Raw genomic sequence first — 17799 nt, forward strand, 5'->3', positions numbered from 1 at the left:
CAGGCTCTGCTCCTTGAGGGACAATAAGTAGTCCAAGATAATGGGGACCGATACATCTTCGGGCATAAAGTCATGCTGGGCGCACCAGTGGGAGAAGCACTTCCAGCTGGCGAGATATGTTGCCCGTGTGGAAGGCTTTCTGCTTCCCAGTAGCACCTGTTGCACAGAGGTGGAACAACGCAATTCAGATTGGTTCAACCAGACAGCAGCCATGCTGTCAGATGGAGGGACTGTAGGTCCGGGTGGTGAAGGCTGCCGAAGTCCTGCGTTATGAGGTCCGGGCAGAGTGGCAGAGGTATCGGGTCTGCCAGAGAAAGGTTGAGCAGCAGGGGTACCAGTGCTGTCTTGGCCATGCCGGAGCGATCAGTATTAGCTAGGCTCTGTCCCTGCAGAGTTTGAGTAGAACTCTGTGGACGAGGGGAAAAGATGGGAAGGCATAAAATAGGTGACCTTTCCAGGGAAATAGGAACGCATCCGAGAGGAAGCCTGGGGAGCGACCCTGCAGGGAGCAGAACACCTGGCATTTCCTGTTTTCTCGGGAGGCAAAGAGGTCTATCTGGGGAAAGCCCCACTTCCGGAATACAGAATGGAGAATGTCCGGACAGATGGACCACTTGTGGGACAGGAAGGACCTGCTCAGGTGATCCACGAGAGTTCCGGACTCCCGGGAGAACGGAGGCTACCAGGTCTATTGAGTGGGCTATGCAGAAGTCCCACAGTTGCATCGTCTCTTGACAAAGGGGGGAAAGATCACGTCCCTCCCTGCTTGTTTATGTAATACATGGCCATTGTGTTGTCTGTGAACACTGCAACACAACAGCCCTGTAGATGACGCTGGAAAGTCTGGCACGCCAGTCGGACTGCTCTCAGTTCGCGGACATTGATGTGAAGCGCCAATTCCCGAGAGGACCAAAGGCCTTGAGTACGAAGGTGCCCTAGGTGAGCACCCCAGCCAAGAGATGAGGCGTCCATTGTTCGGGATGCGGAGAGCTGCAGCGGATGGAAAGGTCGATCCATACACATCAAGGATGGCGTCAGCTACCAGTCAAGGGAGCCCAGAATGCTCGATGGAACTGAGAGTATCATGTCTATGGCATCCCTGTGCGGACGAGAGATTGAGGCGAGCCAAGTTTGAAGAGGACGCATGCGCAGTCTGGTGTGCTTTGTGACGAAAGTGCATGCAGCCATGTGACCGAGGAGGCCAAGGCAAGTGCGGGCAGAGGTTGTTGGGAAGCTTTGTAGTCTTTGTACAAGGGAGACCATAGCCTGAAACTGAGGTGGAGGCAAGCTGGCCGTCGCGAGATTGGAGTCCAGCATGGCTCCTATGAATTCTATTCTCTACGTAGGCACCAAAGTGGATTTTTCCAAATTGATTATCAGGCCAAGACGGGTTAATAAGTCCTTGATGACACTCACGTGAGCGGTGATCTGTGCCTCGGAGGACCCTCGAATAAGCCAATTGTCGAGGTATGGAAAGACATGTATTTGATGACAGCGGAGGGAGGTGGCGACTACTGCCATACACTTCGTGAATACCTGAGGGGCCGAGGAGAGGCCAAAGGGAAGGACCGTAAACTGGTAATGTTGACAATTCACCACAAAGCGTAGATACCATCTTTGCGGGGGGTAAATAGCAATGTGGAAATATGCGTCCTTCATGTCAAGAGCGGCGTACCAATCTCCGGGATCCAGGGAAGGGATGATGGTTCCCAGGGATATCATGCGGAACTTGAACTTTTTCATGAATTTGTTCAGTCCTCGCAGGTCCAGGATAGGCGGGAGGCCCCATTTTGCCTTGGGGATTACGAAATATCTGGAATAGAACCCCTTGCCTCTTAACTCTTCTGGTACCTCCTCTATAGCTCCCATTGCAAGGAGCCTCCAAACCTCCTGCAAAAGGAGTTGCTCGTGAGAGGGGTCTCTGAAGAGGGACGAAGAGGGGGGTTGGGAGAGGGGGTTGAAATAAACTGAAGATGGTATCCAAACTCCACCGTGTGCAGGACCCAATGGTCTGAGGTTAGTTGGGACCACGCAGGGCGAAATGGGGCAAGGTGGTTGTAGAACTGAAAAGGATCCTGGGAGGCCATTGGTACACTGCTCTCGGGCGCACCCTCAAAAGTTTGGTTTCGGTCCCGCTGGTGGCTTGGTGGGACCGGAATTGTTACCCCCTTGAGGCCCAGACTGGCGTCTGCGATTGGTACAACCTCGCCTTCTGGTGAAGTCTTGCCTTGGCCGAGAAGGGTGGTAGAGGCGCTGAGGTTGGGGCTGGAAAGACCGTCTTTGAGTCTGTGGCGTATGCATTCCCAGCAAACCCATAATTACGCGATTGTCTTTTAGATTCTGTAGTCTAGGGTTCGTCTTCTGCGAGAACAGGCCCTGGCCATCAAAAGGTAAGTCCTGTATAGTCTGCTGAAGTTCAGGTGGCAGGCCTGACACTTGAAGCCATGATATATGTCGCATGGTGATTCCAGAGGCGACCGTTCTTGCTGCCGAATCGGCGGCATCCAGCGAGGCCTGGAGGGAGGTCCGTGCAACTTCCTTCCCTTCCTCCAGGAGTGCTATGAATTCCTGATGGGAGTCCTGCGGGACTAGCTCTGTAAACTTCCCTACCGCCTCCCAGGTGTTATAGCTGTACCTACTCAGGAGGGCTTGTTGGTTTGCCACCCTGAGTTGGAGGCCTCCCGCGGAATAGATTTTTCTTCCTAACAAATTCATTCACCTGGCCTCCCTTGATTTAGGTGCAAGGGCTTGCTGGCCATGGCGCTCCCATTCATTGACGGATTGTACAACCAATGACCAGGGACGGGGGTGTACATAAAGGTACTCATAGCCTTTGGAGGGCACCATGTATTTCCGTTCGAACCCTCTGGCTGTGGGCAGTATGGATGCTGGGGATTGCCAGATGGTATCCACTCTAGCCTAGATCGAACGAATGAAGGGGAGGGCCACCCTAGCTGGCGCCTCCGCCGACAGTATACCGATTACCGGGTCCTCCACCTCAGTAACTTCCTCTACGGATAAGCTGATATTAAGGGCGACATATCGCAGAAGGTCCTGGTGTGACCTGAGGTTAACTGGAGGTGGTCCCGATGTTGACGTCCCCCCCACCGCTTCATCTGGGGAGGAGGAGGATGAAACTCCAGGGACAAGCGGATCCTGAACTGACTCCTGATCCTGAGGAATGTCCGCAGTCGGTAGATCTTGTAGGTCTGGTACCAGCCAGGGGAGGTCTGCTAACGGTGGCCTCTGGCGTTCGGTATTCAGAAGGGCTGGAGCATGATGGTATAGGGGGTTCACCCTGGGCTTGGTGATAAGCCCAAGGTGTCCAAAAGGGCCACTGATGAGGTCCCTGGTCCGGGCCAAGGGTTCCTTGGGCGAACCTGTTGTGAGAATCCGAATCCCCATAGGATGCACTGTCTGCATGGGAAGAGGTAGACGGATGACGAGAAGGCCATGGAGGGGTGGAGACCGTTTGATGCGGGTCCTTGCGTCCACTCGATCTGTCCCCATGCGGTGCCGGAGAACGGTACCGGGAGTTGTATCAGTGCCGGGAATGAGACCGGGACCTGTGACGGGTGCGGTGCCGGGAGGTCGACCGGTGCCTGGAATTGCCGTGCTGAGATCGGCTGCGAGAGGTACGGTGCCGCAAGTGGTGTCAGGACCTAGAGCGGTGCCGAGAGTATCTGGTCGGCGACCGGGACCTCGAACGGTGCTGCGAGTACAACTGGTACCTTGATGGGGAGCCGTACCGGGACTGCGAGCGGCGCCGGGACCGACGACAGGACCGAGAGTGTCTGCGGGACCTGGATCGGGACTGTCGACATTCAGTGGTACCGAGCGAAGATGGTCTCATGAGGGCCAGCTTGCCTATTGACTGAACAACCCGCACCGGCGGTGCCGGGGGTTGAGGCAGCTCAGGCTCCGTCAAGGCAATCAAGTCCCGTGCTGTAGAGAAAGTCTCCGGAGTGGAGGGCACGATAAGCTCAACCACAGCGCGTGCCGGGGAGCTGGTAGGCACCAGACTCAACGGCTCTTGCGAGGCCGGAATCAACGGTGCAAAGGACGTCGGTGCCAAGGCAGTTGTCAGTGCCAGGCGGTCCGACTTAGCTAAGCGCTCAGACTGCGGCGTAGATACAGTAGCCGCAGGAGGCTTGTGCTTCTTGCTCCTTGGTGAGAGAGAGTGGTGCCGGGTAGGAGCTTGGGCCGGTGATGGCTGATGTTGAGGAGCCTTCACTGTCGGCGTGCGCTCCAGTGCAGAAGAGGCACTTGTTCCCGGTGCCGCAGGCGGTGATGAAGACTGAGGAGTCAGTGCTGCCTCCATCAAGAGTTTCTTCAGGTGAATGTCCCGCTCTTTTTTTAGTCCGGGGCTTGAAAGCCTTACAGATGCGGCACTTCTCCGTGAGATGGGATTCACCCAAGCACTTGAGACAGGAGTCATGAGGGTCTCCTGTGGGCATCGGCCTATGACAGGATGAGCACGGTTTGAAGCCCAGTGAACCGGGCATGGGCCCCGGTACCAAGTGAGGGGAAGGGGCTAACCCCCGATCCCTCCTAACTATATACAATAGCTACTACAGAACTAATAACTAAACACTAACTATACTTATAGGAAATCGAACTATATACACAATACAATAGAAACGAGCGAATCACTAGGGAGGTGGAGGTCAGCTAACCTGTGCTCCACTGTTCCAACGACCGACACGGGCGGTAAGAAGGAACTGAGGAGCGGAGGGGCCGGCAGGGGTATATATCCGGCACCATAGCAGCGCCACTCCAGGGGGCACCCTGCTGGCCCACCGAGTGTTGCTAGGGTAAAAATCTCTAATGAACGTGCATGCAGCGTGTGCACACCTAATTGGAATGGATATGAGCAAGCACTCGAAGAAGAAAGTATGATACTGTGATAGTCTGATATAATTCTGTAGATTATGATTCAATACGAAAAGCAATCCAGTGTTTTTTGTATTTCATTTTTTAATGCCAGAATAACATCAAAAAAAGAAACAATTCTTCCACACATCACTTGCAAACATTTACATATTTTGGACTTGTTTCTCTCCAGAGATGTATGCATAAACACATATACACACACACACACAGGTATGTATGTATGTATACACACAATTTTTTATCCTGGTTTCTATTCCATTCCTGCATAAAATCATGCACATGTACAACTGAAGGTGAAAATTGTGATTAGGGAGCATACTACAAAGGTTTCCTCTTTCCCTGTTCACCAGAATAATTTATACAACTGTATTTTTGTGAAACCAAACTGCTGAATTCTTCTGTTTCTCTTCTGTGGATGGATACAAGTCATCAGTCTCTGCTGGGACTGCTGCTCTTTTAGCCTGTGTGCTGCACAAACTAAGCAACTGACACAGAAAGTACAAAAACCAAAAAAGCAGTGGATCAGGATTTCAAAAGAATTAGAAAATTATTTGACTTGAACATACTACGTAGGCCATTATACTCTTTGAGCTTTGGAGCTTTGTTTATTCCAACACATAAGAGATGATTAGCTGTTCTGTTAACTTTTGATACCTAGAGTTGACAATACGTGTGATTTTTTTTTGCATTGACAGTAATATATGGAGCCTCAGATATGCAGAATGTAAGGCATTAATGAGTGAGCAGAGTCCTAAACACAGTCCAAAAATATCATTTATATCAAAAGGAGTTTTAGCCTGAATATAGACTACTGTATTTCTCCCAATAAATTTGAAGCCAAGGCCAGAAACATTCAGAAATTTTTCTAATCCTCTATTTATAAAACAGTACCATGTTCAATTAATTTCTTTAAATCTGACTACAACTTGCCATATCCTCTGCTTGGCTCTCACCTTTTCTGCTACATAAAAACAGGTCTTTGAAGTTATGTATATCAAAAAGAAAAAGACTGTCTCTAGACAAAGAACTTTTTTCAATTTAATTAGTAAAATATTTTAAAAATTGTTCACACTTTTTTTTTTAAAAAGGAACATGCAGAAAATTCACTGAAAAAAGAATGAAACTTCAACTTACAACCCCCTACCCCAAACACAGACCCAGATGATAAGGAAGTTTGTCTTTCCCCTAATTTCACATTAACAAAACTAAGTCCCATGTGTTCCTTTTAAAAAGATATGTAAGCATAACTGAAGGCATAAAATGAACAGCTTAACCATCTTTAAACATAACAGAATATTTTGGATATGAATAATTAAGTTCCACTAAGTACGGATTTAAAAATGTATTTCAGATTTGCTTTATATCTAGTTCAAAACAATACATCCAACATTAATTTATGTAAAAACAGGAATAAACATACCATTTAGGCTGCTCTAAACCATCACTAATTACACTAAAGGATCTAACAAAATTATCTGGAAAATAGTCTTAAGAATATTTTTAACACAGTAAAATTATAACAAAGACAGACATTTTCAATGGAATCTAAACTAGTTGTTGCATGTACCGAAGGCAATAGATTCAGTACAGCGAGGTAGATCAGTTGGAATATTAGCAGTGTATTGACTGTTTAGACAAGACACAACCAATGAAGGGGGAAAAAGCAAATGTGTGTGCTAGAATTCTTTTAATAATTTATAACAGTCAACCACAAACTCATGCTGTCTTTGGGCCTGATTCAATGTCTATTAAAGCCAATGGAAAGATTCACTGATCTCAATTGGAGCTGGATCAGGCCTTTTTATACTTTGAGGGTTCACAGACAGATTCATGGAAACAAAACAAAAAAGCTAGAATGGAACTGTGCCCTTTAGCCAACTCTTGGCTGCTCTCAGTGTTCTTAAGCATTAGGTAAACGCATTTTGATGCATATGGAGCCACTTTATTGAAAACGTTTGATAAAGTGAAGCTTATGATTTGGATCTAAAAACTTCTGTTTGATCTACTTTCGTAACTGGGTTTGAGCACACTTCTAAAGGCACACTTGTCAAAAACATCTTTGAGCTCACTGGCCACTGCTCTGTGCATTCTTTGCAGCTGAAAAGAAGCTTAGACAATACAGGCTCAGTCTTGCAAAGCACTGAGCACCCTTAACTCTCATTCGTGTTTCGTTTCATTGGGTCAACTCTAGTCAATGGAAACTGAGGGCATCAACATCTTGCAGGATCTTCGTTGCTTGCATGTTTTATGATCAGGGATTGATGATTTCAAAACACATCACTAACAGCCAGTAATAATGTCTGATATTTTAATCTCAATGGCAATGGAGCAGCCTACTACACACCTCTGCTAACACAAGGCATCTCTGCTTGGCACCGAATGGAATCCTCTTATGTTAAACCAAGAATAACAGGAGAGATACAGCTAAAAATAATTTGACAAACACATGGGGACATGTATCCCTGACATCTTAGGACAGATCATCAGCTGGTATAAACGTTCATAGCTCAATGGAGCTATGGCAGAGACAAACTGAGGATCTTCCCCTTTGTGTTTGCAGTGAGTACTTGCAATGCAATTGAGTGCATGGGGAATAGTGTCATGCAGGATACCTCTGAACTCTGTACCTTTATCTATTTTACTCTTTGAAGTTTACCTTTTTTCCCTTTTATTTTTTAATGGACACCACAATTCTAGCAGAGTCCATGTTAATGCACCCATTCTAATTGCTTGACATTTTGAATAAGGTGCTTGTTGTTGTGTGTTCAACTATATACCTGTACTCCTTCCTTTCTGGGCATACATGTATCCTTGGTCCCTTTTCTCTGTTTATTAAAAAAACAAATCTATATTTTTAAAGAAAATATTTGCATTTGATTGTCAAATTAACCATGATAATGTTCTTGTTGTTAGAAGCTTCCTTCTTAAGTTGCCTTACAACCTTCTCAATTAGAGGAAAAAACTGTCAACTTTCTTGTTCTCAAGAGGTTTATTAACATGGCAATATATAACTTAGTTTTGCTTTTAGTATGGTAAAGATTCTATTTAAAAAATAGCAAAGAATTCTGTCACTGCAAATCTCTGTGTTGCATTTGGGAGAAAGAATAGAAAATTTTTTTTTTGTTCACCTTGGATAAATAATAAAAAACCCTCTTAGCTGCAAAACGCAAATATTTCACTCATAACCCAAGCACCAGACCATTTCTTTGAAGAAGCTTATGATGCACTTAAGATCTACAATGCCACAATATCATAATACGGAACTGAAAGAAATTTCTTGAGAAACCATTAACTTTGAAGGAATGTCTAGACAACTGTGTCAACAAATGCAAATAATTTATGCTTCTCAGCTCCTACCCAATGGATGGCCCCATGCTGAGTGTACACAAACTCAGAAGAAAAAGGCATGTCACAGTCATATGACTAGGGAGGATAAGAGAATCACATAAGAAATTCAAGTTAATCTTGAACAGAACTTCAGAAAGCACTGCTCTAAAGTTAGCCAGCAGAGGGATGTGCCCTGGGTCATTTTAGCTAGTTTAAAACACTAACTTACAGGTGGTGCATCCTAGCTTTCAAATGAGAGGTGATGAAGGGAACACAGCTTTTAATTATGATAATTTGTTCTGTTAGAAAAATAAAAACTAAATGACTACAAAATACTGTACAATCTCTTGCAGTAACTAACAAAGTGGCTTCTGGAAACAATGCTTTTGCCAAAAATGCATTTTTAAGGCACTTAAACAGATATATCTTTTTTAATATAGATATAAAAATAAAATATGCACTAAAGCAACATTCACAAATACCAGTCTTCTCAATTGTCTGTGTGTGTACAGTATATAGTACATATATACATTCACTGAAACACGGACTCCTTCCATTGTTATACTTTCACCGGTGCTTTGGGCTGTCTTGTTAACTTCAGTGCCTGCAAACATGAAACAAAACAGTCATTCATTGTGTTGCTAAAGAATATGACCAAATACAAGGCAAGCTTTTATTTTAGTGGGTGTAAAGGTTTCAGCGTATTTCCAGGTGCCTCTGAGAAGCCATATAATCCAGCTTTATTACAGTTTATAACTGAAAGGTTCTAAGTCATTTCCACTCAGTTGCAGAGTCAAGTTTTTCTTGCTGTGAAGGATTTTCATCTTACCTGGATGATAAAATCACTTGGCTCCAAACTGAGCTGTGTGCCTCTGTGGAAGCAGAGCAGCACCTGGAGGGGCAAATGCAAACTCCCCTCTACTTGCATTTCAGTCACTGTCATTCACTGAAGTGCTGGGGAGTTTAGTGTTACAACTTTTGACTAGTACCTGTCTCCTTCATGAGTGGCAAAGCCCAGCAGGAGAGCACTGGAGCTGTTGGAGGAGAATGTCAAAGCATTTCTGTTGGTGGGCTGAGTCTCAGACCCTGTCTACACTACGGGATTATTCCGATTTTACATAAACCGGTTTTGTAAAACAGATTGTATAAAGTCGAGTGCACGCGGCCACACTAACCACATTAAATCGATGGTGTGCGTCCATGGCCTGAGGCTAGCGTTGATTTCTGGAGCGTTGCACTGTGGGTAGCTATCCCGTAGCTATCCCATAGTTCCCGCAGTCTCCCCTGCCCCTTGGAATTCTGGGTTGAGAGCCCAGTGCCTGATGGAGCAAAAATCATTGTCGCAGGTGGTTCTGGATACAGCCTCACCCCTCCCTTCGTGAAAGCAGCAGACAACCATTTCGCACCTTTTTTTCCTGAGTGAACTATGCAAACATCATAGCACAGCAAACATGGACCCTGCTCAGATCAGTACCGCAATCGTGGACGTTGTAAACACCTCGCACATTCTCGTGCAGTCTATGCTGAACCGGGACCTGCAAAGCCAGGCGAGGAGGAGGCGCCGGCTACGGCAGCGCGGCAACAAGAGTGATGAGGACATGGACATAGAATTATCTCAAACCGCCAGCCCTTGCTCTTTGGAGATCATGCTGGTAATGGGGCAGGTTCTAGCCACTGAACGCCGATTTTGGGCCCGGGAAACAAGCACAGACTGATGGGACCGCATAGTTTTGCAGCTGTGGGACGATTCGCAGTGGCTGCGAAACTTTCGCATGCGTAAGGGCACTTTCATGGAACTTTGTGACTTGCTTTCCCCTGCCCTGAAATGCCAGAATACCAAGAAGATAGCAGCCCTCACAGTGGAGAAGCGAGTGGCAATAGCCCTCTGGAGGCTTGCAACACAGAAGCTACCGGTCAGTCGGGGAATCAAAATTAGAGTGGGAAAATCTACTGTGGGGCGGCTGTGATGCAGTGCCAAAGCAATCATTTATTGCTGCTACGAAGGTTGTGACTCTGGAAATGTGCAATATAGTGATGGCTGCTGCAATGGGATTCCCTAACTGGGGTGGGGTGGGGGCATAGATGGAACCCATATCCCTATTTGGCACCAAGCACCAGGGCACCAGTACGTAAACCGCAAGAGGTACTTTCATGTGTGCGCAAGCCCTGTGGATGGCCAGGAAGGGTTCATGACGCTCGCGTCTTCAGAAGCATTCTCTGTTTAAACTGCTGCAGCAAGGGGATTACTTCCCAGACCAGAAAAAATACAGTTGGGGATGTTGAAATGCCTAAGTTATCCTGGGTGACCCAGCCCTACCCCTTGATGCCATAGTTCATGAAGCCATACACAGCAGCCTGGACAGTGGTCAGGAGCTTTCAACTACAGGCTGAGCAAGTGCAGGATGGTGGTAGAATGTGCTTTGGCCGTTAAGGCGCGCTGGCGCAATTACTGACTCGCTCAGACCTCAGCAAACCAATGTCCCCTTTGTTTATTGCTGCTTGCTGTGTGCTCCACAATCTCTGTGAGAGTAAGGGGGAGACCTTTATGGCAGTGGTAGGCTGCAAATCACCTGGCCGCTGATTACCGCAGCCAGAGACCAGGGCGATTAGAAGAGCACACCACGAAGCGGTGCATATCAGGGAGCTTTGAAAACAGATTCATCATGGGCCAGTACGGTGTGACTGCTGTGTTGTTTCCCCTTCAGAATCCCGTCCCCACCCTTAGTTGACTGCCTTCCCTGTAGCAATCCACCCTCGCCCTTCGTTTACGCTTGGCTTAGGAAAATAACACACTATTCATTAAAATCTTATTCATTATTAAAAAATCATATAAAACGAGGGAGAGAACTGCAAGGTAAGTCCGGGTTGATATTGAGAGGAAACGTGAGGAGGAAAGGCCTATTAACACATCAGCTGTCATTGATAAGCCTTTGCTTGTGGACTGTCCAGGTGTCGGGAGCGGTGCCGAGCTTCCCTCCACGCTTTCACACGTGGTGAGGAAAATATGGACCATGGTGACGTTGGTCGAGGGTGGTTTACACAGGGGCTGCAGATACTTCCGTGACCCGTGCTCTTCCTGAGCCTCACCGCATCGGGAGAAGTATCGTTTTGATACGCAGCAGCTTCCCAGCGTTGCCTCCCGCGCACCGCTGATCTTTCTTGCGACACTCTCCCTGCCGCTTCTCCATCATGGAGCATCTCTCCTATCCCTCATGTTGGTCCTCTATCCTCCACGTTCACATGATCCCTTCTTTCTGAATAGTTGTTTACCATGTCCGTCCACTCATTTCAGATGAGCTCTTTCATGTCCGGGTCACTCATGATTTCCAGAACATTTGTCTTGCGTCTGCTTTTCCTCCGCCTTATCTGAGCTGCCTTTTCGGGATCGGAGATAGGATCTGAAAATTTGCCGCTGCATGAGTCGAGAGAAAAAAAGGAAGATAGTCATTTAAAAGATCCGTTACGAACAATGCTTATACGCTCTCCAGTGTACAACCCATTCACTCTTACATGCACATGCTGATTTTCAATACAAGTATTTTGCATCTTACATATTGTGCTTGCGGCTCTGGGATATAATCTCCCCGACGCAGGTTCGGGCATCCTAAGAATTCAGCTTGCTGCAGCTATGGAGCCTGTCTTTCGGGCTCTCCAGTCTTCATTATACACCTGCTTATCTCTGCTGCTGCATGTTAACAGTGAAGAAGCATCAGAGCTTCTTTCCTCGTATAAATGCCGCAGCAGAGCCACCCGCCTCCATCCAATTCTCTAGGATGATTGCTTTTACCCCTCTCCCCCAGACAACATGGCTTGATCACTCCTAATCACCCCCTGTTCTCCCCCACGCGTGCTGGCGCTGGGAAGTCCTGCTAGTCCAAACCACAAAAATAAGACTCCCCGCTTATCCTTCTTCCCCTCCCCCCGCTTCGCTACCTGCAAGGAAGATTTCTTTTAGCAACAGTACCAAATTAGGAAAAAATACCATCTCTGTCCCCTTAATTAAATTCCTGAATTCTCAACCAGATGTTCCCAGGACGATTTATCACTCTCCTTCAGTAACAGACGCGAATAAGAACGCATGTTGCTTGAATGCAGGCAATCACCCTGAGGCCATATGGCAGCTCCTGCTTTGTCATGCACATGATACCAGATTACTTGCTGACGTGCATGGCTGTTGTCCTACCATGGTGGAACAGAACAAGGCTGACTTGCGCCAAGAACATTCTGGAAAGCTTTTGGTACGTACCTCCAGGAGCCTTCATGGAGAGTGTCCCTTGGGGAGGACTTTCCATTCCCCAGACATGTTAACAACTTTTCTCGTAACTTTACTGGCCTGCGAATTGCATCCCAAGTCCCTCATTGTGCAAATCAATCATTAAAAAACGCGCTTTTAAACCATGGTTTTATATTTAACAAGGTACACTCACCAGAGGCCACTTCATGTTCATTCTGGTTTGGCTCTAGTGGCTTGGGAAGGCGGGCGGTAATTCCAGTCTGGGTCACAAAAAGCTCCGGCTGTTGGGTAACGTAGAGTGCCAGTGTGCTCGCTCAAGGTCATCCTCCCTATCCTACTCCTCCGTCCTCATCTTCACCCTCCGCAGAATCCTCACCATGGTTGGATATTACACCGCCCCCACCTCGGAATCCCGGACGGGGTGTGAGTAGTGGTGGCACAGCCCCCTAAAATGCATGCACCTCAGCGTAGAGTGGCATGTTTTCGCGCCTCCAGACCTTCCGTTTGCTTCTTTGGTTTCTGGTAGGCTTGTCTGAGCTCTAACTTTCACTCTGCACTGCACTGAGTCCCTGGTGTGGCCTTTTTCCATCTAGCCGTGGAAATTTTTTCAATATTTTTCATTTCGTCTTTTGGAACAGAGTTCTGTTAGCACTGAATCCTCTCCCCACATAGCGATCACATCCAATACTCCCATGCGTCCATGCTGGAGGCTTTTTCTTTTCAGGAGACTGCATTGCACCTGTGCTGATGAGCTCTGCGTGGTCACCTGTGCGATCAGAGCTCCACGCTGGCCAAACAGGAAATGAAATTCAAAAGTTCGTGGTGCTTTTCCTGTATACCTGGCCAGTGCATCCAAGTTCAGATTGCTGTCCAGAGCGGTCACAGTGGTGCACGTGGGATACTGCCTGGAGGCCAATACCGTCGATTTGTGGCCACATTAACCCTAATCTGATATGGTAATACCAATTTTAGTGCTACTCCTCTTGTCGGGGAGGAATACAGAAACCGATGTAAATAGCCCTTTATATCGATATAAAGGGCCTCGTAGTGTGGACGAGTGCGCCGTTAAATCGGTTTAACGCTGCTAAAATCAGTTTAAACGCATAGTGTAGACCAGGCCTCAGCTATCCTTAAGAGAGCAACTGGTAGGCTCTGCTTAAGAAACCATCTTGTGAGGCAGATAATCCAATTATTGACCTGTTTTAAATTCCTTTTGGGACAGGTTGTTGAGAAGCTTAAGGAGAGGCTATTCAGACAATATCTGGAGTCCTCGTATTCCCTTGACTTCTGATCATCTGGTTTCAGACCTGATTATAGTACAGAAATTGTACCAGTTGCATTGATGGGTGATCGAATATCATTGCTTCCTTTCCAAGAAGTCCCAGATGGTAACAATAAGCAAATAGGTTATCAGTCCTGAGGCCTCTAACACCGTAGTTTTAAATACATTTAATGTCTGTATCAGTTCCTACAGCTTGTCAACCATCCCATTAAGTACTTATACATGACTAGTTGCTGCCAATATGCTGACATCACCCAACTCTACATTGCCATGATGCATGACCCAAGTTGAGCAAATTACTCCATGTCTAGCTGAGACTCAACTCATACAAAGGGGAGATTGTGCCTGTAGGTTGGTGGGGAGAGGCCTCTTGATTTAGGGAGTAGCGGTTTGTCCTCCGAATTGCAGTGTTAGAACATAGCTGCTCCTGGATGCTCAAGTAGTAGCATCTGAACAGAGAAGCATGGCTTCTTTTTTGAGCATAGACCCTATTTTATTTATCTATGCCTCTGTCCTGTGGAGATAAAATTGCTGCAATGCACCACCCTACGTGGCACTTAATGGATTTCTATTTATTAAGTAGTGCGTCCTATGGCACATTACACCAGTGCTCTGTGATCTATATAAGCTTCCAATTAGCTATTAGGTGAAAAATAAAGTGTTCAAAAAAAGCTTTAAATGACCTGATTACTTGAGAGGCCAGCTCTTTCCTGTGGTATAAGTCTGCAATTTCTATCTGGGATGGTGCTAGTCCTAATAGCCCATTGTATTATAAAAGGTGGGTGGGGGAGGAAGGACAGGACATTTTCTAAGAGAAGTTCTGAACTCTGGAAGTTAACTCACAACTCCTATAGGTCTTAGAGAGACTGGATTTGCTGACCCTCATCAGGGAATAGTCATGCTTTTTCCTGGGCTTATCCTGAAGGGGTACTTTAACAGATGTAAGTTGGTATGAGGATGGAGACTTATTTGGGGTGGGTTGATTAAATAAGTGAATTATATTTTGAGAGATGTGATTTGGTGAGTCTTTGTATTGCAAATATTTGTCCTTTAGTTTTATATATTTTCAAGCCTGTAAAAGCTCCTTGGAAGATGCTATTTAAAACCAATGTAAAAAATCCTTAAAAATAAACTGGGCATATGCAATGTCTCCCAACAACCACCAGCATTTAAAGACTGCCAAAATGTGGCCATTAGAAACTGTACTCTTGGATATTATATACCAAGGAGTTCAGGGGAGAGAGACAATTTCACATTTTGTTTGGGTAACAATTTCTTTTACTTTGTAGTTTGGCAGATTTTGCTGCCATATTTACAAGCTAGAAATATCCTACTGCAGATGAACCTCTAAATATTTAAATTCAATTTCATACAAGCAGATCACATGAACTATCATAATTAAGAAGAATGTCAGGGGAACTGAGAACTGTGACTGGATAACCATCTCCCACTGCAAGAGAAATGCCAAAGTGAAGCCAAGGTGTTTATAGAAAATAATCATCAAGGTGATGATGACATGTTTATTTTCAAAGCGGGAGACCATTATCCAGTCACAACATTCAGTTCTATTGTAATTATTGCATCTGTACCAAAAACTTCATTGATTTTAAAAAAAATAGAGTAATTAAAATAATATTCATGTGAATAACCTAGGAGACCAAGTGAAATATATTGGTGCAGCAGAATGACAGTTTCTCAAAATATCTTTATTGCAGTATTATAGTTTGAGTAGATGACTTGTTTGGTGCTTAATGAATAAGAAACTAGTGCTTGGTGCAGCTCCAAAGGAGGGTGCAATGGTGGTTTTAATCACTTTTGCTCTCCCCCAATCTTGTACCCTCCCTGATGGCTACTGTAACTTGCAACAACTGCCAACAGTCTCAAGGGGCCTTTACACTACAAGTGGAGATCACAGATGTGCAGATTAGCTCCAGCCATACTCCCTAACCTGGCCACAGGGAGGAGTGAGGTGATACACGAGCAGTGTGGTGATCATCCTCAGCTATGCCAGTTTAACTGGGCCTTTTTTGCAGGAATAGCACAAAGTTAGACCCAAGTTTAGCTGAAGATCAGGACTACTGTACTTTTATTGATAAAGTCTGCCTGAAAGGGCATTTTTAGGGCACGAAATTTTTAATCTGAGTTTTAGGCCATGATTTCTAAAGGTGACTAGTGATTTTGGGTGCCCATTAAAGTGGCCCGACTTTTAGACCGTGTTGAGGATCCACTCTCTGGAAATCGGAACTGTTTGAGGTGTCTCAAGTTAGGAACCAAAACCGGAGGCCCCTCAAATCACTAGTTTGAAAATCTTAGCCTCCAAGTCTGATGCACGCATAGGACTGACAGCACTGGAAGCTGATGACCTCTCTGGCTGCTGACTCAACAACCCCAACATTTTTGTTGAAAATTCAAAATTCTGAAAATTTCAGTCAGCTTTCTTCTCTGCCTATTGAGGAGACTTAGGCAGTGGCAGTGTAAGCTTTCTCACACTGTGCTGAATCATACCTCAACTTTCACTTACAAGGATTCCCTGTATGGGTGAGAGTTTCCCAGTCTCCATACTCATTCAGTCCTTGTCATCTCTGCTAACCAGAGGTGCCAATTAGTGTCCATCATGAGGATTTGTTTCCTGGTGTTGATATTTCAATGTTAGGAACTGGACAGACACCATTAAACTTATTTCACATGGACCACTGAACAGCTGTCAAATGGTAATAGCACCGATCACCGTTGTAATAATCTGAATTTGACCCAGTGAGTTAGAGATGAAAAACATCTCTGTATCATGTTACAGCCCTATGAACCAGCCAATGCTATATTTTTGTTTTTAAAACTTGACATGAAATACCATTCATCCACTGAGTAATCTGTATATCTTTCATAAGTATAAAGGACAACATAATATTAGAAAACAATGACAGCTTTAGTCCTGAATGATTTTAATTCATTGCATACAGGGCTCTCATTTAAAAACAAAACAACAAAACCCAGCAGATACACAAGACCTTAAAATGATATTTATGAAATCTCATCAGAAAAGAAATTCCAAAGCTAGCTTTATTTGATAGAGATTGACTCATGCTGCAAAGTTCAGATCTATCAAGGGCCTTCTTATTGGCGGTTTTCTGAGTCAGGTGCCTAATGAGCAAGAAGCCAGCTGCAGAGGACTGATCTGGATCTGAACTTCTCAAAAATCTGGGATGTCTGAATCCTGGGTTTTAATTCAGTCTTATTGTGAATATCAACACCATAAAACAAGAAAGGAACAAAGGAACCTAGGCCAGTATCTACAAGAACATTGAAGGGTTTCAGAGTTACATTTACTTATGTTATTTTTTCTTACATTAGAAAAATAGTACTCTGCATTATAAATATTACGTGGGAGCAATTTCTTACCTTCTGTCTAGAAACCATCCAAGATTTTATTGTTGGTACCAACACACTGCCAAGAAGAATCTGAGCTGGGTGATAGATAAGTAAGGGGACGGAAATTAAAGATAGGTGCTCATAGCCGGCAAATACTATCTTCAGCATTGGAATCCCTGTGGGCACAAAGACAGTAGACTTAAGACTCCGACTTTGCTTTTCACTTCAAAGATCACAGCAAAGCATTTTACATTTTATTAAGATGTCAAAAAGAACATTTCTGCAAGAATGAAGACACAGAAGAATCTTGTGAAAGGCAAAAAACCAGGTGATTCACAACAACTCCACTGAAGAGGACCCCATCCTCCTCTGGCAAAGCCTTAAAATACCAGAAAGGCTTCAAACATAAGTTCCCTAATTAAGTGGAGTGATGCCAAGCTCCAGCCAGAGGTCTGATGCAGATTTGCACCTTGATGGAGAGTGATTGTGCAGGTGCTGGAGGGAGTCTTGGATTCTTTTATTTTTTTCTCTCCTTTGCTCTAGCCCCATTTTTCTCACTTGTTCCCTATGAACCTACCCATTTGCTCCCATTCATAATCTTCCTCCAGTCCTACCAGCTGTGTGGGAGCACTGTGCACCTACAAACTCCTGCCCCACTCCCTTTCCATAGAGAAGTGTTCAATCATCAGCCTTCCCT

At 45.4% G+C, this 17799-nt stretch overlaps 1 protein-coding gene across 4 annotated transcripts in view; it reads right to left on the reverse strand.

Moving 5' to 3' along the window:
• Positions 1 to 4957: 4957 nt before the first annotated feature.
• The window catches only part of SLC10A7 (solute carrier family 10 member 7), a 215019-nt gene continuing 202177 nt past the window's right edge, over positions 4958 to 17799 (reverse strand). For 2 of the 4 annotated variants that reach the window (XM_032764876.2, XM_032764875.2), the window contains 3 exons: positions 17133 to 17278; positions 8786 to 8824; positions 4958 to 5378 (listed from right to left, as the gene is read on the reverse strand). In XM_032764876.2, the coding sequence (XP_032620767.1) occupies positions 5250 to 5378; positions 8786 to 8824; positions 17133 to 17278 (314 nt within the window). In that variant the 3' untranslated portion in view covers positions 4958 to 5249. Of the gene's footprint in view, positions 5379 to 5907; positions 8825 to 17132; positions 17279 to 17799 lie in introns of those variants that run through there. The other 2 variants (XM_032764878.2, XM_032764877.2) reach the window with 2 other exon arrangements.

The sequence above is a fragment of the Chelonoidis abingdonii genome, chromosome 5, assembly GCF_003597395.2.
Source record: "Chelonoidis abingdonii isolate Lonesome George chromosome 5, CheloAbing_2.0, whole genome shotgun sequence".
In the NCBI taxonomy this organism is placed as follows: domain Eukaryota; kingdom Metazoa; phylum Chordata; order Testudines; family Testudinidae; genus Chelonoidis; species Chelonoidis abingdonii.